We start from the raw sequence: 22675 nt of genomic DNA on the forward strand, positions 1-22675 counted from the left end.
CAGAGGAGATTCCCTGGTTTCTCTTGGGAGGGTGATTTGAAGTAGGCCAGACAGACAATGGACTTAGAGGATCCAGTGACTTATGGTAAAACTACAGCATGTCCTCGATGTTGCAGACCAACACCAATCACACATAGCAAAAGAGACACTGAAGAACTTTGCTATACAAAGACAAAGGTGAGTGGCATGGTGAGTCACCTGGAGAATGTAGTTAGGGAGGGGACTATGTTTCAAACCCTAGCTCCTGCAATAGGGTGGTCTGGGGGAGGGCAGAGCTGCTTAGTGTGTACCTAATTCTGGGGAGATATATGTGAATGTGCTGGGGTAGGGAGGCCTCTAGTGAAGAAGACAAAACACAGAAAGGTACAACTCACTCCCCTATCTCCCTCTGGGCTCCTGCAGATTCAGTGAGACTGCTCTTTAAAGCACTGCTGAGAAGGTACATTGAAATCCCTGCCTGAAGACTGCAGTGACTTGGGTCTGAAAATCAGAGGAGCATTATGAGCGGTATCATAGGCACCAACCCAACCCCACACATCGCACCTGTGGAATTCTCCCCGACCTAAGAAAAAGCAACTGCAGATTAGTTCACCATGTCATATAGCACCATCTACTGGAAATGTGGAAGCTATGCACCCTTCCGTCACAAGTGTTACCATAGTGCACCCACCACCAAAGTACCTGCAGTGCACCACATTAGAAATTTCTGCTGCCTCTCCAGTTTGTTCTCGTTCCTTCCTCTCCCCTTCCAGAGTTCTATACTCAGATTTCAAGGGTTGTTTTATTTTTCAGATTCCAGTGTAATAATTTGTTTTTTTAATTTATTTTTTTAGTTTTTTATGGTTTATTTATTTTTTACAACATTGTTCATTTTTAAACAATATTTACTTCCCCCGCCCCCTGAGGTGCAGTCCCCATAGAGTTTCCTTTACCAATGCACCCGTGCACCATCACCTCAGTCCCCTGTGCTCCTTCCTCCCTCCCTCCATCTGACCCCTCTCCCTCCTCCTCTGCAGTATGTCTCTGATTTATAATTGTCCGTTTTTGCTTTGTTGTGTTTTGTACTGCTATTTTATTTTTACACTGATGTCTTATTTGGTTCTCTATATTCCTGCTATAAGTGAAACCATCCGATAGTTTTCTTTGGCTTTTGAATTTCGCTTTGCCTGCTTGTTTAGTTTCTCTATATTTCACTTACAAGTGAAACCATCTTAGGTTTGTCTTTCTCCTTCTGACTTATTTCACTTAGCATAACCATTTCCAGCTCCATCTGTGTTGCCAGAATGTTATAGGACAGCCTCGATATTGAACGGGTTGCCTGGCTGTGGGAACTCACCTGCGTGCTTACAAGGGACTTATTAATACTCCACTATAGGCATACACAAAAGGTTAATAAAAGGTTTATTTACAAGGGAAAAGGAAATAAGGAAACGGGTGAAGCTTGGAAACCACGTTGGGTGCCAGCTGTTATAGGGCAGCCCCGATATTGAACGGGTTGCCTGGCTGTGGGTCCTCACCTGCGCGCTTACAAGGGACTTATTAATACTCCACTACAGGCATACACAAAAGGTTAATAAAAGGTTTATTTACAAGGGAAAAGGAAATAAAGAAAATGTACAACTCAGGGAGAAAATAGGGAAATAAAGTCTTTAATGTGTCCTACCCGATCCGCCGACCTGGAAACCCAAAAAGCACTCTCTGAGCTGGCCAGATGCTGCGAGCTGGTGGAGAGCCAAAATGGGGGCCCCCTCCAAAGCCCACGTGTCTGGCTTTATACCAATTTGGCTGCTTAACCCCACCCTCAGGTCCCAGCCACCTTCCCTTTGGAGGTGATGGGATTTGGAGTTCCCAGTGTCTTTGGCTTTGGCCTGGGGTGGCTGTGGAGTCCACAAAGCCTGTATGGAATTAGCTTTAGGACATCCTTTTCCCCCTAACAAGAATAGTATGCATTTTTCCTTCTTGATTGCTGAAAAGTATTACATCGTGTGAAATATTTTTTTCAAATAAGTTGACCATTATGTCACAAAAAGTGAAGCATGACTTTTTGACATATACGAAAGAAATAATAGATATTTTAAACAATGTTTAAAATTTAAACATCTAAACAAAAATTGTTAATTTGGCCATATGCTTTGTCTAAGGATTAATATATTAGCACATAATGTTTTTAATCATTTAATATATACTCGTGTATATTTTAGAAAGGTGTAGGCAAAAAGTTACCATGTCTAAGATCTTATTATTTCTATAAGCTATAGTCATCTGGTCCTTTCCTTTTTCCTTCTGACTTATTTTGCTCATCATAACTTACCCTTCCAGCACCATATTGCCGCATAAAGCATGAGTTTGACTTTTTTGATCACTGAAAAGTATTCCATGATCATATATACACAGAGAGAGACACACATAAACACACATATGATATCTTCTTGACCTACTCATATATTTTTGGTCATTTAGGTTGATCAATATATTGTCTATGACAAACAGTGCTGCTGTGAACATGGGAGTGAAAGTTTCCTTTCAAATTAGTGTTTAGTTTAGGTGTCTTTTGGATTGATATCTAGGATATCTATGTGCTGGTTCACATGGGAGATCCATTTTTAGTCTTTTGAGGAATTTGCATAATTTTCCCATAAGGGATGAACCAGTCTACATTCCCACCAACAGCATAAGAGAGTTCCTTTATCTCCACATCCTCACTAGCACTTATTGTTTCTGACCTTTTTGATATGGCCCATTCTCACAGGAGTGAGGGTATATCTCATTGTGGTATTGATTTGCATTTCCCCACTGATAATTATAATGATGGATTTTTTTTTCATATGCCTGTTGGCCATTTGCATGTCTTCCTTGGAAAACTACTTAGCTCTTCTGCCCATTTTTTGATTAGGTTGTTTGTTTTCATTTTGTTGAGTTGTTTGTGTTCTTTGTAGATATTGAGTATCAGGCACTTGTCAGACGTATGGTGCGCAAATATTTTCTGCCATTCAGTAATGCATCTCTTTGTTTAAATTATATTTTCTTTTGCTATGTAGAAGCATTTCAGTTTGATGTAGTCCCAAATGTTTACATTCTCTTTTGCTTCCTTTGCCATTGGGGACAAATTTGCAAAAGACATAACTGAAGCTTATGCCATGAAACCATTTGCCTATTCTATGTATTTTAGGATTTCAGGTCTTCCAATTCTTTCATCCATTTTGAGTTGACTTTTGTGTGTGGTGTGAAATAGTGGTCTAGGATTATTCTTTTGCATGTTGCTGTCCAGTTTTCCCAGCACCATTTCTTGATCTACTATATACTCTTTGCTCCCTTTCAAAGATTAACTCTCTATATAGATGTGGGTTTATTTCAGGAGTCACAGTTCTGTTGCATTGGTCTGTGTGTTTGTTTTTCTTGCTGTACCATGCTGTTTTAATTATTATGGCTGCATATTGTATTTTGAAATCTGGAAGTGTGATGCTCCCTCTTTTTTGTTTGGAATGCTTTGGCAATTCATGGTCTTTTTTGGTTCATTATGAATTTCAATAATGTTTATTCCGTTTCTTTGAAGAATGCTATTTAAATTTTCTTATTTATTTATTTATCTATTTTTTATTTAAATTTTCATGGAGATTGCACTGAATTTCTATTGCTTTGGGTAGGATGGCCTCTTTTAGTGTTGTTGATTCCTCCAATTTTTTTTATGTGGTCTTCCATTTATTTTAACAGTCTTATAGTTTTCTTTATATAGGTCCTTCATTTCCTTAGTTAAAGTTTATTCCTAGGTGTTAATTTCTTTCTCTTCTAGCTCATTGTTTACATTAAGAAGGCAACTGCATTTTCTGAATTGATTTTATAACCTCCTACTTTGCTGAACTGATTTATTGTTTCAAATAGATTTTCAGTGGAGTCATTAGGGTTCTCTATGTGTATTATCATGTCATCTACAAATAATGATAGCTTTACTTATTTCTCAATGTGGATTTGTTTTAAATATGTATATCATTCTTTTGCCAAATTGCTCCAATTAGAAATTCCAATACCATATTCAGCAGTGATGGTGATAGTGAACATCTATGTATTATACCAGATCTTAGTGAAAGGTTTTCAGTTTTTCAACATTGAGAATGTTATCAGCTGTGGGTTTTTCATATGTGGCTTCCATTATGTTAAGATATATTCAGTTTATTCAAAGTTTTTCAAGGGTTTTCTTCATGAATTTATGTTTAATCTTATCAAATGTTTTCTTGGCATCTACTGATAGAATCATGTGGTTTTTATCTTTTTTTTGATGTGATGAATTACATTTATTGATTTTCAGATGTCAAACCACATCTGAGTACCTGTTATAAATCCCACTTGATCATGGTGTGTAATCTTTTTAATGCATCGTTGAATTCATTTTCCTGAAACTTAAATGACTGTTTTTGCCTCTGTGTTCATTAAGGAAGTGGATTTGTAGTTTTATTTATGTTTTATGTTGTCTTGGTTTCATTTTGGTATTAACATAATGTAGGCTTCAGAAAATATATTTTTTGGAACAGTTTGAGCAGGATGAGTATTAGTCCATCCTTGATGGTTTGATAGAACTCATTTGTGAACCTTTCTGGTCTTGGATTTCAGTTTTTTGGGGGGGATAGTTTGTTTACTTTTCAATTTTCTTGCTTGTAATTATTCTGTTTAGGATTTCTATTTATTACATATTGAGTCCTGGGTGATTATATGATTCTAGGAATTTGTCCGTCTCTTCTAGGTTATGGAACATGCAGGATGTAAAAAAGACCAATATCAGGGATTAAAAAAATTCTGGAGAGAACTAAGCAAGTAGAATAGACCAAATGGAAGAACAATCTGTGCCCTCAAAGATTATAATGCACAAATATTCCAGGTGGAAAAAGAAAGAGAAATACAAAGAAGATAATGAGGAATTGCTTTGAGAATTATCTGATTCTATGAGGAAAGGCAATATAAAAATAATGTGTATCCCATAAGGGAAAGAGAAAGAGAAAGAAACAGAGAAAGTATTTAAAGACATAGTAGAACAAAACTTACAAGACCTGTAAAGGAAGTAAACATGCAAATCCATGAAGTTAAAAGAACATCTAGTTATCTATATATAATGAGACTTAAAACAGGACATCAAGAGTTCAGGACAAAGGATATCAAGAGTTAAGGACAAAGACATAATAATGAAGTTATAAAGGAACCCCTGGCAGGATTACATCTGACTTTTCTGATGAATCACTATGGGCAAGGAGAGAATGGTATCCTAAGAACAAAATGTCTAAAGATGAAAACTAAAAATTAAATGGAACAATAAATCAGTAAAATGGCAGGTTATAAAATCAATGCACAGATGTCAACTGCCTTCCTTTACACAATGAGATAGAAGAGGAAGAAATTTTAAAAATTTTAAGAGACAATGGAATGGGAAAATATCCCCTGCTCATGGACTGAAATATCAATATTGTCAAAATGGCCATTCTACCCAAAGCATTATATAAATTCAACAAAATCCCTAACAAAAATTCAACTGCTTTCTTCAAAGACATGGAACAAACGTCACTGAATTTCACATGGAATCACAAAAGACCCCCAAAAAGCCAATATTGTTTAAAAATGAACAATGATGTAAAAAATTAAAAAAAATAAAATAAAAAATGGGGAAGAATGGTTGTATTATACTTCTAGACTTCAAACTATAATTCAAAGTGATAATAAATAAAACAGAATGGCACTGGAACAAAAACAGACACACAGAACAATGGAATAGAATAGAGCACCCAAGGATAAAACCACACCTATTTGGACAGTTGATCTATGTCAAAAGGGCCAAAACTATACACTGGAACAAAGAAAGCCTCTTCAATAAGTGGTGTTTAGAAAACTGGAAAGTAATATACAAAAGAATGAAAGTAGATTGCTATTTCATACTATACACAAAAATCATTATAAAATGGATAAAGATTTGGACATAAGATCTGAAATCAAAAAATATATAGAATAAAACACAAGCAAAACACTTCATAATGTATGCTTCAGGGACATCTTTATGGATTCATATCCAACAGCAAAGAAAACAAAGAACATAAACAAATGGGACTAATTTCAACTAAAAGCTTCTGCACAGTGAAAGAAACTACATACACCTAACAATGGGCTGATATCAAAGCTTTACAAGAACTCATACACCTCTACAAAAGGAGAAAAGTTTTGTAATGATACTATTTCATTTGCAAAGTTCATACAAAACTCTGGCACTTGCCAATTTAACCATTTGCAATCAGTAATATCCTAGAAAATCTACAAATAGATTATCTCTATTTTTATTGAGCAGAAATGAATCATGACTCAATGAAAGAGGTCCTCTTATAATGCTATCTAGTCTAACCACCAAAATAATATATTTAACTTGAAAAAAATTTAAATAAAATAAATTTGGAAAAATACCCAGTAACTTAAAGAAATGTAATGCAAAATGTAGTAAAGAGAAGATGTAAATATGGGATAGTTGAGCATCATAAAGAACTTACTGTACAAGCTAATAATGAATAAAATAATTGCCTTTTAAGTTAAAATTTTCAGGAACAGAATGTAAAATGAAAAGACCATTCAAATTTTATTCAATAAAATAGCCCAAAAAATTTAGGTGAACCAGTGTATCTTGCCATTGAATTGAGCTTGAAATGGAAATTTATGAGATTTTATAGCAACAACTTACAAGGTCAAACAGTAAAAGACTAGAATATATTACATTGATTTTTTTATACTAGAAATTATGAGTTACAAGTGGGATATATTTGCTGGTCAAATAAAGATGTGAAAATATCAAATTGACTTAAAACTAAGTTATTTTCACATTTTATGTCATAATATATTCATTGATTATATATACTTTCTCTAAGAACAGTACTCATGAAAAATGCAGACAGCCTCTGACATCCAGAATTAAGTTATTTTTATAGAATATGATAATTCAGAAACTTAATAGTTTAATATCCAGAATGTTTGATATATAAATGTAAAATAATAAATAATCCTTCATATAATAATCCTCAAAATATAACTAAACCTATGACTACCCTTTGTAATCAGTTACTGGTGATGAATCTAAGGTTGATTACATTAGGGCGTACTAGAATCAGAGTCAGGGATAGTACAAGATTCTCTAATTAGTTTGGAAACCTTGACACTAATGAGTCCTCTATAACATGATAGTCAAACTTATTCCATAATGATATTCACAGGATGTCTGATGCCAGATTTACATTTCTAAATGACATGTCATTTTATGGAAATATGATGATATTCACCTGATCTAGAGTATAAAATTATGCCTTCATAGAATATAGTGAACACAAGACTTTTGGGATTTTGATAAATTGTCTGTAAATGATTTATCTAAGTGACAGTATTATTTGAGTACTCATATGTTCTAGCATTTTGATTGATTTCTGCTAAAAACAAGGTATGTAGATTATAGGAATAGATACTCTGTGGACTTCACTTTTACTGGAAGAAAGATAGCTAACCATTCAGTACAGATATTTATTCATGAATAAGCCAAGATTTATTTTCATCCCATAAAGTCACCATTATAGTCAATAGATTTATTTTAATTTGAATGCCACAGCTTCATTGAAGGGCTGCAAACAACAAATTATGACATGGTCATTAATGTAATAGCTCTTTTATATTGCACACTAATCATCATCAACACTTTTGAAAAGGAAGTTATTCTTTTCTTTGAGGGACTTAACGAATGATCTTCATGAAAAGCTATTATTTCTAAATGTATCGTTAAATGTATCGGATAAGGAAAATTCCTATATTTTTAATACCTCTATATTATGAATTTGAGAAGAATTAAACAAAAATTAAGAGATTAAGGATTAATTCATTAAAAAGTTAAGGGCAAATGAGTTAAAGTCCATTTCCAAATTTACTAAAAGGATTCATATATTTTTAAGTTCACATAATTATTTTATATTCAGTTCTATCCAGAAATGTTAGATATTGAAAAATATAAGTTGAAGTAGAAATAATTAAAATAATACTAAGAAAAAAATTTAATGCTCTTTTTCCATTAAAGGTTAAATTTTCAGAGACCTTTTAAAATAATTCTTTAAAAATTTAATTCTAATAATTTCACTTAAGGAAATATTTTATGGAGATTTTATAACATGATAGACAATAATAAGGCATGTGCAAATGTCGAAATTCTTGTGAATTCACTAAATTAAAAAGGCACAGTATATTTAATTGATGATATTTGATTGCCTGGTATGAACTACAGAGATGTAAAAACTGTTTTATAATCTAAACTTTGAAACTGTGAATTGAGAAAAAATTCAAAACCCCAAATTGTAGTTCAACTTTAAACTTTTTTATCATAATACAGAATCACTAATGACCAAAAACACACCTTAATCTCCTTTTGAGGCATTCTGATGTCTTAGAACTAATCTAAACAATAGAGCTTATTATTATTATTACATGATTATATAACTGTTATTAATATAACTGTTCTACCTTATAAAACCTCAAAGATGTGTGTGTGATAATATCAGATATATGATCAGGATTTCAGTAATGGGGTGGTGGTGCTGGTGGTATTTTTATGAGCATTCAGAAAGGGACAAAAAGCAATGATATGTGTTCACTAAAAGGAATGCTTACAAATCCATCCATTCCCTTTTATTTACCCCTATGAGGGTTCAATTTATTAGTGTCTAGAGGACTGGTGGTGAGAACATGGCGAGACTAATTACAGGTTTATTTTAGGGGATGTCTTTTAAGTACTTTTAATTAACTTACTAGTATAGGTGTCCTAAAATGGGATTACATATATATATAATTTAATACATTTCATTATTTTTGCATACATAAGCAAGTGAACAGAAAACTCCATACACATACACATATGCATACATACGCATATAGGTATGTGTGTGCATGTGTGTGTGTTCTATAGATAGGAGTATATGTATCTATGCTATAGTTGTATATATATACATATATGTATATATTTTTATATAGCTCCTATTTCTAACATTTGATACAACCTTCTATTCACTGAAAATTCAATTCTATTAGCATTTTTGATTCCATGATTAATGAGCACATGTTAATGCAAGATCAATTCACTTTTTGTCAAAAATAAATGTTATTTTTTATTTATATATTCTATTATCTAGGTCTGATGCTTTAAAAAATGTAATATACACACAGTAGACACATACTATACATATAACAAACACATTATATATATATATGGAAAGAGAGGTGGGGGGAGGGCTCAAATGTCAGGAGCTGCCTAGGGTAAGGCCACTAGTTGTAATGTCCAGAATGGATTCTTCACATACATATATGACAACTGAACTGAAGTGGCTGAAACAGTAGACTCTTTGGGTATTGCACTTTCCTTCTGTGCATCCCTTTCACATGGATAGCTTGAACTTCCTAAAAGTATGGCAGTCTCCCAGTAATCAAACTTGCTTCAAGGCAATTAAGTTTCCACAGAGTGAGTATTCCAAAGGAGCAAGTCAGACGCTATAAGATTTGGTTATGCAAGATCTATGATACAAGATCTATGATATTCAAGATCTGTGTAGAGTACTAAATAAGGGCCCGAATATCAGAAATTGAGGTCCATTGGGGAGGCTCTCCTAGCACGTTTGCTAAACATAGCAAACAAAATATAACTGCAGACAACAATGTTGCTACATCTGATGGTGTTATCATCATTAATGTATGTTATTTTTATATGTGCATACTTTGACATGTATATATTTTCCATATTATGCTCTAACATTTGATAAGTATAGTTTATTTTTTACAAATTACCATTGTTGCTCATACTATATAACTTTTTATTTTTTGCAGTGTAGTGTAGATCTTAATAAATTCCAATTAAAAATATTGCCCCCAGGATTTTCTAAAAGTGACTTGTATTTTCAATTTTCTAAGTCTATATTATTGAATAAATGTATGCTATCATTCACTGTTTCTGTCCACCAGAAACTTATATAAGTATACAATGTTATTATATTTATTCATGTTTGTTATTCAAAAATGAATCATTGTCAAATAATGGTTAAATAAATCCATGTTCAAATTATGATGACAATTTCCAATGTGCTCAAATGTATATGAAGGCTGACAGCATCCTGCTTTAGAACAGGTTAACTTTCATTCTGAATGTGTCCTTTTAAAAAATATAATAGAAGCAAGTGCACTGCCTAGTGAGGAGGTTTATGCACATAACTGACTGTTCATGAAAGCCTGAAATTGTTCACAACTCAAGATCATGATAATGTGTCTTCAGTAGATAGCTGAAATAATACATTTCCTAAATTGGATGCATTAAGCATTTATACAGATGACAGATGAAACCCTGTAATTTCCTTTCTTTTAGTCTCAGCGGCGTGTCACATTTCACTTGCCTGAAGGCTCTCAGGAGAGCAGCAGTGATGGTGGACTTGGAGACCATGATACAGGCAGTCTTCCCAGCACATTTCATGCCTTACCACTTGGTTATCTTCAGGAAGAGTACTTTGATCATGCTGTACCCAACAACCGCACTGAAGGGGATGGAAACTCTGATCCTGAATCTAGTAAGTGATACCTACCTATAATTCGGACTCACTGTGTTTTCAAGTGAAACTACTGTAATAATAATAATAGCATTTAATTATCCTATTATAGGCACTAGCTTATTTTTAATGGCAAATATATAGAATTCGATGAGTGGTATATGTGCAGTAGTATATAATATTTGAAATATGTGGTCATAGCTACTCGAATAAAGTTTATTATAGTTATTTTTTAGGCATAGGTAATATTTCATATATGTGCATATATGTGTATATATATATATATATGCGTTTATGTATATATGTGTGTATGTGGGGGCCTCCCTGGTGGCACAGGAGTTAAAGTCTCAGAGCTATCATGCTATCACCAGCCACTGTGGCTCGATTTCAATCCTGGCCAAGGAGCTAACCCACATGGTGCAACAGACCTCTCCTGTCACTCCAGCTGCTCCCCTCAGCAGTGTATTTCAGTAGATCTGCCTGTTCTGCTCCCCACTCTGTTTCTGTTTATGGTGAATCCTCTCACCCTCCCCCTGACACCTCTGGCCTACACTCCGGTTCTTGTATGCATAAATAAACAAAAATAAACTATTAAAAATGTGTGCATGAATATACACGTGTATGTGTGCATATACATGTATACACATGTTTGTATTATATGGTTATGTGTATATATATAAATATATAGTAAACCAACCAATTTATTTTGGTCATCTAATTCATTTTTGTAGTTATAAATTGTTTTCATAAGTTCATATGAATTATTTTAATAATTCATATAAATTATTTTCCAGATTTTATTTGTAATGCTTTTTAAGACACATTTATTCAGCATGATGATCAGACTAGTACATTCATCAATTAATAGCATGAATACAGAAATTTTAAAATTGCATTAAAATGCTTTGTTGTAATGCTTTCCAAAGCACAGAAACTGAAATAACCTGTTAAACAATTAGTCATAAATACAGTCCTAGAGTTTCTTGCCCATACACACGAATATTGTTTAAAAAATATCTTCTTTATGGCAGCTAGTCCCTGCCACCATAATGTTTGACTGCTTTCACAAATCTGTTGTAAACTGTAGCTTCCTTGTAACTTCTCTGGCTCTGCTCTCCTGCCAAGCTCTGTTTCCTGGCAGTTTATTATAATCTTCTGCCATAACTGCTCCTGGGGAAACCACCATAGCCACTTTGATTTCTTAGTTTGGCAAAGTACTGGCCTACACAACCATAGGGACCAACCTTCTGTCTCCTAAGTTTCCTGCTTTCATGAATCCAAAATCTGAAGATTGATTGTTGTAATTGCCAAAATAATTATAGTTTCCACCTCCTCCAAAATTGCTCCCATCATTACCAAATCCATTATATCATCCCCACCACCACTATGGCTGCCACCAAAGCCACCTGGACCATTGAAGCTTCCCCCATGACCAAAGTTGTCATTCCCACCAAAACCACCTCCACAACTACCCCAAAAGTTTCCAGAACCACCCCTACCTCTTTGATGGGATGACACACTGGCTATCTCTTGTTTAAATAGGACTTTCCTTACTTCAGTGTTGAGACCATTCACTCCATGGTATTTCTGAATGACAGTTTTGTCTAAAGAATCATGGTTATCAAAGGTTGCAAAAGCAAAGCCTCTCTTCTTGCCACTGCCTCAATCAGCCATGATTTCAATCACTCCAATTTTCCCATACTGCTCAAAATAATCTCTTAGGTGATGTTTTTCAGTGTCTTCTTTAATGCCACCAACAAAAATCTTTTTCACAGTTAAGTGGGCACCATATCTTTGAGGATTGTCTCTTGACAAAGAGCTTTTTGGTTCTACAACTTTTTTCTTTATATTCAAAAGGATAGGTTCATTATATTGAAAAAGAAAGAAAAGGATGCTTGCACAGTCACAAGTGGACAGAAAGAGCTACAAAGGGGAAAGATTTGTGAAAAGAAACACCTGCATAGTACAGGTGGGCAGAGAGCTGCATTTTTGAAAGGGATAGTAACAAATAGGCACCCGCATACACACAGGCAAGCAATCTGGGGGGAAGAGCTACCTGGTTCCACAACTCTTTCATCAATCTTGTGTGGCCTTGCATTCATGGCTGCACCCACCTCTTGCACTGTGACATAATTGACCTGGTTCCACAACTCTTCCATCAATCTTGTGTGACCTTGCATTCATGGCTGTACCCACCTCTTCCACTGTGACATAAGTGACAAATCCAAAGTTTCTGGATTGCTTGGTGTTTGGATCTATCATTATCACACAGTCTGTGAGCAGTCCTTATTGCTCAGAATGGCTTCTCATACTCTCACAGGTTTTTTTTTTTACAAAGCTTAAACCTCTAATAAAGTTTTTCTGTAGCTGTTCTGGCTACTTGGGAGTTTTTTAAGTTAGACATAATGGCAGTGGAAGGAGAAACTTTTACAGTACTTATACAGTATATTCCATGGGCATCATACTATTTTTAATATTTAATAAAGATAAGGGTTTATACTAAGTGAAGTAAACCAAAAGGATAAAGATAAATACTGGGTAGTTGCACTTAAATGTAGACCACAGAGACCCAAACGAAGGGTCTGACAAAGACAAACTTTAAAACCAACTCTTGATAGTGGTGTGTTGAAGTCTCCTACTACATATGTGTTTTCTCTGATGTCTGTTTTCAGAGATGAAAATAGTTGTCTGATATATTTTGGTGCTCCTTCATTTGGTGAGTATATGTTAATGAGTGTTATTTCTTCTTAAAGTATTGTCTCCTTGCTCATAATGTAGTGACCATCTAGGTCTCTTTTTACCTTTTTGAGTTTGAAATCTGTTTTATCTGATATAAGTATAGCTGTTCCTGCCTTCATTTTTGGCCCATTTGCTTGTAGGATTGGTTTCCATCCTTTTACATTCATCTATTTTTATCTTTTGTAGTTAAATGTGTTACTTGGAGACAACAAAAGGTTGGGTTTTGTTTCTTAATCCAGCCTGCAACTCTGTGTCTTTTTATTGAAGAGTTTAGTCCGTTTACATTTAGAGTTAATATTGATATTAGTGTTAGTAAATATGATGTTAGTTATTACGTTAGTGTCTGTATTTGCCATTTTGTTTGTCTTTTCTCTGCTTTTATTTATTTATTTTTAAAATAATTTTTGTTAGTCTTGTTTCCTTCTTAGTCATCCCTCTGTTGGTTCTGGCTTTAGGACTTCTTGTAGTATTTTTTGGAGTGGTGGTTTAGTCGTAATGAAATTCTGGAGTTTCTGTTTGTCTGGGAAGATCCTTATTATTTCTTCATAGAGGAAGGAACACTTTGCAGTGTAGAGTATTCTTGGCTGGCATTGTCTTGGAATTTGTTGATTATGTCCCTCCACTCTCTCCTTGCCCATAGTGTTTCTTTGAAGAAGTCTGATGTCAGCCTGATTGGTTTTCCCTTGTATGTTATCTGTTTCTTCCCTCTTGTCAGCTTCATTACTTTTTCCTTGTCTTGGATTCTTGGGAGCTTTACTATTATGTGTCTTGCTGTGTTTTTCCTTTCATCATAGAAGTTTGTTGTTCTTGCTTCTTGTATGTCTATTTTCAGCTCCTTCTTCATGTTTGGGAAGTTCTCTTTAATTATTTCCTTGAATATTTCTCTGTTCTGATGTCTCCTCTCCTTCTGGGATTCTCATAACTCTTATATTTCCTTTCTTCTTGGAGTCAGTTAGTTCCCGAAGTCTTTCTTAATTCTTTTTCCTTCGTACTTCTCTTTCCTTTTCTGTTTTGCTTCTTTTTATTTGTGTGTCTTTGAGAGTTTCGTTCTTCTGTTTCATCTATTCTCCTTTCATTACTTTTCCCAGAGTTCTTCAGCTCCTCCATTATCCTTTGATCTCCTGCATTTCTTTCACATCCCTCTTTAGGCACTCAATTTCATTATTCTGGTCGTTGATATTTTTCCCACATCTTTGATTATTTTTCCCATATCATTTTTGACTTCTTTCAGTTTTTAATCATGGTGACTGTAAATTCTATATCGGGAAGACTCATAAGTTCCTCTAAGTCACTGTTGTTGCAGTCTGGTATTTGATTGTCTTTTTGTGGTGTGTCTTTTTCCTGGGGACATGCTTGGTTGCTTGTAGTTTTTCTTTTCCCTGCTGCTTGTTTTCTAATTTGGCCTATGCATTGGGACACTGTGTCACTGGTACTGGCCAGCATCTCTTTGGTGTGCTTTATCTGGGATGTCAGAAACTGATAGTCCAATTGAGTCCAATGCTGTTATGCCAGAAGTCCCATAGGTCAGTGGTATTATGGATATGTTAGTGGTCGCTGTCCCAGAAAATCTCCTCCTTTTGTATTTGTTTAATTCCAGAGGTGGGTCTTGAGGTCCCACAGAATGCCCTGGCAGTGGCTGGATCACCTGCTGGGCTCCAACTCTCTGCTAGGCAGGGCCTGCCTTGCCGGAGGCTTTTCAGCTCACCTCTGGCTGTGGGTTCAGCCCTTTCCCAGCTCCACAAAGTCTAGGTGGGTTCCGGATGCAGAGATCCCTATTCTGAAATGGTGAGTCAGGAGGGCAGTTCCTTAATGTTCTTTTTTAATTAGACAATATTTTAAAGTTTAGAAGATTATAGGAAATAGCAATGATACATGTAATACTTTTTGCTACTTGTTATTGTAATAGACTTATATAAAGGTTAGAGATCTTAAAAATGAATGTCCCATTCTGTATAAATCTAAAATACTGTGGGTCAATGTTTAAAACTTTTTTATTACAAGTAATATTAACTACTTACTACACTACCAAATATGAAAACTCCCTCTAAACCATGTTCCAAGGGAATCTTTTAGTTATATGTTCCATTTTGGACAATAAAGAACCATATCATAAGTGCAAGAAATACAATATTTCACTTTAACTGAAATCTCCTATTATTGTACTGTGGCATACTAGTGAGATTTTTAACATAGCACATGTATGAGTGTTACACATGTATGAGTGTTTTGTTTTGATTTAAAAAAAACTGATGCAAATTTTGCCATATCAAATTAATGTTTTTAGGCTAATACTGATGATAAGGTATTTTGAGTCTTTAAAGGCATTCTACGCCTCTAAAATAGTATATTATAATGGGTTTTGTGATGTGGAGCAGATGTCAATAACCTGCTCAGTGTTAGTCAATAGCACCACAAATGGCATTGTAAACCATTAAAAGAAATAACTGCTATCCTTAAGCAATGGAAATAATTTGTCATTTTGTTTTTTTTAAATATTTATTTGTTTATTTATACAAGAACTGGGGTATAGTCCAGATGTGTAGGAGGGTAAGAGGATTCACCAGAGACAGAGCAGGGAGCAAAACAGGCAGACTGATGAAATACACTGCTGAGGGAAGCAGCGGGTAAGACAGGAGAGGTCTGCATCTATTTCATATTTTGAAGTGCTTAGCACTCTAATATAATAGTAATTAATTCAAAAAATGAAGCAATTAATCTTTTATTTCCCTGGGAACACACATTGTGTGTAATCTAACAGTAATCTAATTCATTGGAATACAAAGTGAGGGATCAATTTGAATGACTATTCAGAGAAATGCCAATTTTTTTCTTGTTCTGCCGAGACTGTTGACATTAATAACACTAGATTACTTATTAGTTGACTATTTGAGTTGTTGGAGATCTAATTCTAAATGTAGATCACTGGTAAAATTAAAAAAAAAAAAGACCTATGGAACTTTAAAAGTATCAGTTAACAATGAATCATTCAAACCCAGCTGTTCCAATTCTATCCATGTTGTCACACATGTCAAGAGTTCATCTTTTTTATAGACGAATAATATTCTATTGTGTATATATTATATAATTATGATTTCTCTCATATGTGGAATGTGGAGAATAAAATCAAAGGAACAGTTAAACCTAAACCAAAACAAACCCTAGAAATCTGACCATAGAATTTTAGCTACCAGAGGCAGAGAGTGGGAAGTATTAAGCAAAGGAGGGAGGACACCCAATGGAATATGATGGAGGATTATGGGTGCCTTGGTGGTAGATGTGGCTTGCTAGTGTACATTTGAAGAGAGGTAAACCCATACTCCTAAATCATATACAGTGTTGTAAACTAATGTTACCTCAATTAAAAAAGTACCCAAAAAAGCTGTTCATAATGAAGAATGTTAAAGCTCCCCTGGTGGTGCAGCAGAAGCTGCCCGCGGCCTCTGCAGCGCCGGTTCGATCCCCGGCTGCTCCCCGGCCACCAGAGGAGGGTCCCACATGGCACGCAGACCTCTCCTGCCGCCCGCTGCTCCCCTCAGCAGTGTACTTTGGTCCTTCTGCCTGCTCTGCTCCCCTCTCTGGCTCTGGTGAATTCTCTCACCCTCCCGCGCTTCTGACTGTACCCAGTGCTGGAAGGAAGGAAGGAAGGGAGGGAGGGAGGGAGGGAACTTTAATAAAATTAGTGGACATGGCAGAGAAAGAAAGATGTGAGAAAGGATAAAAGTTTCCCACTGAAACACTCAGTTCCCCACCCTCTCATAGGTAAATGGCCAGTCAACAGGGCTGGCCCTAAGCAGGGCCTCTGGGGCCCAAAAACTTGCACCTTTTTAAGGGGAACCAGAGGAAAGAGCCAAAAGGGGCCAGGAAAGTCTGGAAGGAAGGGAGCAAAATCAAAGTGCAAGTCAAAGATAAACATTGCCATTTTCACCCCCCCCCACGTGTCTGTCACCCATGTCTATTCCAAGTGTCTTCTTCTATGTCCCCCAAGTCTCTGGTGCAAAGACAAGGACATGATACAAGCCGTGGCTTCCTATTCACTTGTCTCTCTGTTCAGTGTGCCTCCTCCAAGTGCTTTCCCTAAGTCTTCTCTCCCAAGTCCTTTTTGTCTTCCCCTCACTGCTCAACTCCACCCTTCATTAGGTGAGGCAGGCACATGGAACCTTCTGTTTTAGGTTACAGAGTTACAGTTTGGAGTAGCTAGACTTTGTGAAAGCAATGAAGGACTCATGTAAGAGATAATCTTAAAGTCACAAAGTTATGTATCAAAATCACAAGTAGGGTCTCCCTGGTGTCCTAGGGGTTAAGTCTCAGCACTATCACCACTATGGCCTGAGTTCCATCCTCAGCCAGGGAGCTTACCCACATGGCGCAGCAGACTCTTCTGTCTCACCCGCTGCTCCCGTTATCAATGTATATCAGTAGATCCGCCTGTTCTGCTCCCCACTCTGTCTCTGGTGAATCCTCTCACCCTCCCACACCTCTGGCCTACACCCCAGTTCTTCTACATGAAAATAAAGTAAATAAATATAAAAATAATAACAAAAAATGACAAGTATATCTAAAGTTGGAAACTTCAAGATATTACAAGTTTCAATTTGGGTGACAGTCTATAAGATGACCATGCATTTAGCGTTTTAAATCTCATATGGAATAGATAGAAGCTTGTACTAAAAAACAGGTCACTATAAGTAAAGCAATCTCTTCCTTTTCTATTTGAAAATAATAAGCATGGGAGGTTAGCACAAGCTGCCAATATAAATTCAGTATCTTTAGACCTGAATGTCAGTATCCTTGACTAACAGCCTTCCCTGAGAGAGAATAGGTGGCCTTCTCTGCACAATAAGCCTTTCTTTGCTTCTAAATTTTTATTAGACTACCAACACCATATAATAAAGCTCATTTGACATTTATGTTTCTATTATTTATGAGCCATGAGTCAGTTCTTTTTATGACCTTCTCCTGTCTTCTACTTCCTTTATTTTACTACTCACATTTCTTTGCCTATAAGAGAAAATAGTTTTCCATTTATTTTTCTTTTTTGTAGTTCTATCATTGTTAATATAAAGGTCATGGAAATGCACTTTAGGATAACTTGGAATGTTTAGTAATGCTAGCCACACACCCATTTCCTGTTTTAAAATAATTAGAAATTTATTTTTTTATATATTTTTAAAGATTTATTTATTTATACAAGCACTGGGTACAGTCGGAAGCGCGGGAGGGTGAGGGAATTCAGCAGAGCCAGAGCGGGGAGCAGAGCAGGCAGAAGGACCAAAGTACACTGCTGAGGGGAGCAGCAGCGGGCGGCAAGAGAAGTTTGCGCGCCATGTGGGACCCTCCTCCGGAGGCCAAGGAGCAGCCGGGGATCGAACCGGCGCTGCAGAGGCTGCGGGCAGCTTCGCAACCCAGCGCTCAATCGCTGCCAATTGGGCCACCGGGGAGGCCCAATAATTAGAAATTTAAATGAATTAGGAGCATTATAACAATACATTTTTCCTCTGACACTTTTATTTATTTTTTATTGTTGTTCAATGTCATTTAATTTATTATTTTATTTACAGGTTTACAACATTGTATGTATCAATAAGTTAGAGGTAAAGATTCAAAATCCCCAAGCTTTTGCCATCATACAGCACCCACCACCAAGGCAAGGTACTGAGAGGCCTCCACCATAATCCATTGTACCCCACTCTACTTTCTGTACTCCTCCTTACATCCCCCACTCTCAATTCTACAGTCAGCTATCTAGGATTTGTAATTGGTTTGGTTTTATCTGACCCTTTGTTTTGTTTTTCTATCTTCCACATATAAGTGACACCATCTGGTATCTGTCTTTCTCCTCCTGACTTACTTCTCTTAACACAATCCCCTCCAGTCCCATCCAGCTGAAACAAAGGTCAAGATTTTATCTTTTTTTAATAGCTGAGTAGCATTCTTTGGGTACTTAGGGTATTTCCATAGCTTTAGCTATTGTAAGTAATGCTGCAGTGAACATAGTAATGCATATATCCCTTCAAATTAGTGTTTTTGTATTCTTTTGGATAGATACCTAGGAGAGAAATTGCTTGATAATATGGTAAATCTATTTTTAATGTTTTGAAAAATGTCCATATGGGTTCCTTTTTCTCTGCATCTTTGCCAATACTTGTTTTTAGTCTTCCTCTCAGGTGTGAGGTGGTATCTCACAGTGGTTTCAATTTGCGTTTCCCTGACGATGAATGATGATGAACAATTTTTCAGGTCCTTATTAGCCATCTGCCTATCTTTGGACAAATGCTATTTATCACTTCTTCCCATTTTTTGATTTTTTTGATGAGTTTTATAATTCTCTGAAGATCTTGGATGTTTACTCATTGTCAGATGTATGTTGTGCATTTTCTCCCATTCAGTAGATTGTCTTTTTGATTGTGTGAATCTTTTATTGTGCAGGAGCTCTTTAGTTTGATGTAGTTTCAAGTATTTATATGCTTTTTTTGTTTCTATTTCTTCTGTAGATTAATCCACAAATATATCAATGAAGCCCATGTAGTGGAGGGGTTTGCTAATGTTTTCCTCCATTTATTGTGTGGTTTCAGGATGTACATCTGAGTCTTTTACCCAATTTGAGATTTTTTTTTATATGTTATGAGATATTGGTCTAGTTTCACTCTTTTCATGTGGCTGTCCAGTTTTCCCGGCACCATTTATTGAATTTAAATATTTACTATCCCTCAAAGGGAATATGTTGTTATATACACACACACATGTATATGGTGTAATATAACTATATGTTGTAATATAGCTATATCATCTATATGTATATATATATATATATATGAGGTCCTGTACTAAAAATAATAAAGGTTTCCATTTAGTATCTTCTATAATTGTATTTTTATCTATTTATTTCGGATGTTTAAATTGTATTATTTCTTATTGAGGTAACATTCATTTACAAACTGTATGTGATTCAAAGACATAAGTTAATGCCATTTGCAAGGACATAGAACTGGAGGATATTATGCTAAACAAAACAAGTCAGGAGAATGACAGGTAAGCAAAGGAACAGACAAAGCAAACATTGGATATCTGACCTTAGAATTAATAGTGGTATACATAAGTAAATTATCTATGTTAGATAACAACAATTAAGATTATCTAGCTTTCTTGTATGGAGGTTTCTCAAACTGCTAAAAATGGAGCTTCCATATCTACACAAAGGACACAAAAACATTAATTCAGAAGGGCACCTGCACTCCTATGTATATTCCAGCACTATTTACAATAGGTAAGCTATGGAAACAACACAAATGCCAAAAAAATAGATGACTGGATCAACAAGATGTGGTATATATACACAATGGAATATTACTCAGCAATCAAAAATAAACTCATGCCATTCTCAGCAACATGGTTGGAGCTGGAAGGGATCATGCTCAGTGAAATAAACCAGAAAGAAAAAGAAAAATACCGGATGGTTTCACTTATAGGAGGAATGTAGAGGATCCAAATAAAGGATCAGGAAAAAAAAGTAATTATAATAAAGAAAAAATGAAAATCAACAGGCAACTATAAACCAGAGACATTCTGCAGGGTGGGAGAAGGGAATTAGATCAAAATGGGAGGGAAAGGCACAAGAGACTATGGTGATGGCACACAAGTGAATTGGTGGTGGCAATTTCATGGGGACTACACCCAAGATGATAAAGCATACATTATATAAAAATGAAGAATGATGTAAAAAATAGGTAGCAATTTTAGACAGGCACATAAATATTTTTTAAGCCCTTTTGAAGAACACAGCAAATTGATCTGCTGATTTCAAACTAAGTAAAATACTAACAAGGAATTCAGGGATTATTTGTCTAACTCAGACTCCAGTAACAAGGATGCATATTCACCAGAGATATTTTTGAAATATGAATGTGCAAAAGGCCTTCATAGTTTTTGGATCACCATATGTTTTTATTCAACTATTTGAGTTTAATTGGTTTTATCCTGAGGCAATTTTTTTTAAAGATTTATTTATTCATACGTACAAGAACTGGCATACAGGCCAGAGTTGTGGGTGGTGAAAGGATTCACCAGAGACAGAGTGGGAAACAGAATAGGCAGATCTACTGAAATACATTGCTGAGGGGAACAGTGGGAGAGTCAGGAGAGGTCTGCTGCACTATGTAGGTATCTCCCTAGCCGGGGATCGAACTTGTGCTGCAGTGGCTGTGGCGAGCGTCATAGGTTGCGTCTTAACCCCTTCCTGAGGCAATTTTTCTATAAAAGTAAGTTTTACTGGTTTAGAATGATTGCAAATATTGTAATGCTAGTGGTTTTCTAATGTTTCATCTTCTCTTCCCAGTGTTTTATTTTGAATTGAACTGGATGGAACAGGGTATGTTGCAAAATGCTACACAAATATATGGGTTTTTACATTTCTTTTAATTGAGGAAAAAATGTTTTAAAACACTGTATGCTATTCAGAGGCATGGATCATACTGCCTCAGATGCATATCACCACACCACATCTACGACCAAGACATCCATAGTCCTCCACCATAGAAGCACCTGTGTTTATACAAGTAGAACATTTGAGAGTCAGCATTCAACCAGAATTCAGTTCAAATAATGAAGCTCCAATTAAAAGTGTCTTCATATTGAACAATTAAGCCTTCTGAAAGAACTAGCCATTATCTTTTTGCTGATCAGATTAGGTTCTAAAATATAATATCTAAAATCCAAATATTGTGGGGGGATATCTTAAGCACACAGAACCTGATTCAATACCATGTAACTGAAATATCCCCTCAGGGTTTCAAAGGATTTGACCTGTGGCTAAGTTAAAAAAAAAAAAAACACTTTCATCTAGAAAGATACCATAATGTACAACAGTCTGAAGTGAATCTGTGTATAAATTATCAATATAGGGTAAAAACAGACTGCTTTCAAAGTAGAGAATGAAAGGCCACTGTGTAGTTGAAATTAATAACACATTTTAAACTGAGTTCTCTGAGTTGTTTCAGTAATACTGTTTTTTCAAAAGAAGAAAGAAAATAATGTAGCAAATTCAAGCTAATACCTTTATTTTGAAGGGCATTGATTTTCATTTTTTCCCCACTTCAGAGAGATTTTTTTTTCTGAGTGAAGAATTTTAGCTCTCAAAAGATTGAAAAGATGCATTAAGATGCAAGAGATATGTTTTGTCCTCTTCTGTTTCTGTTTCCATTCTCACATCTGGTAGTGAGCCTATTTGCTGTTTTGATATATATGATTAAATTATTTATAAATAGAAAGATTTTGATGGGATGGTGCTAGATTAAAATCTCAGTTCTGCCACTTGTGATATATTTGGCAAGACATTTAAGTTCCCGATGCGTCAGTTTTCCTCA

At 35.5% G+C, this 22675-nt stretch overlaps 1 protein-coding gene and 1 pseudogene across 2 annotated transcripts in view; one reads left to right on the forward strand and one right to left on the reverse strand.

The window, feature by feature from the left end:
• The window catches only part of PCDH11X (protocadherin 11 X-linked), a gene marked incomplete at both ends in the record, with an annotated part of 239886 nt that overhangs the window by 146855 nt on the left and 70356 nt on the right, over positions 1–22675 (forward strand). The window contains one exon of the mRNA XM_084258947.1: positions 10400–10598. Coding sequence (XP_084115073.1) covers positions 10400–10598 — 199 coding nt within the window. The remainder of the gene's footprint in view (positions 1–10399; positions 10599–22675) is intronic.
• Positions 11723–12839, reverse strand: LOC311186949 (heterogeneous nuclear ribonucleoprotein A1-like 2; annotated as a pseudogene). The gene is made up of 2 exons: positions 12701–12839; positions 11723–12406 (listed from the first exon to the last, which is right to left on the reverse strand). The product of its transcript is annotated as a heterogeneous nuclear ribonucleoprotein A1-like 2 (transcript).

This window comes from Talpa europaea (assembly GCF_964194135.1).
Source record: "Talpa europaea genome assembly, chromosome: X".
NCBI lineage: Eukaryota > Metazoa > Chordata > Mammalia > Eulipotyphla > Talpidae > Talpa > Talpa europaea.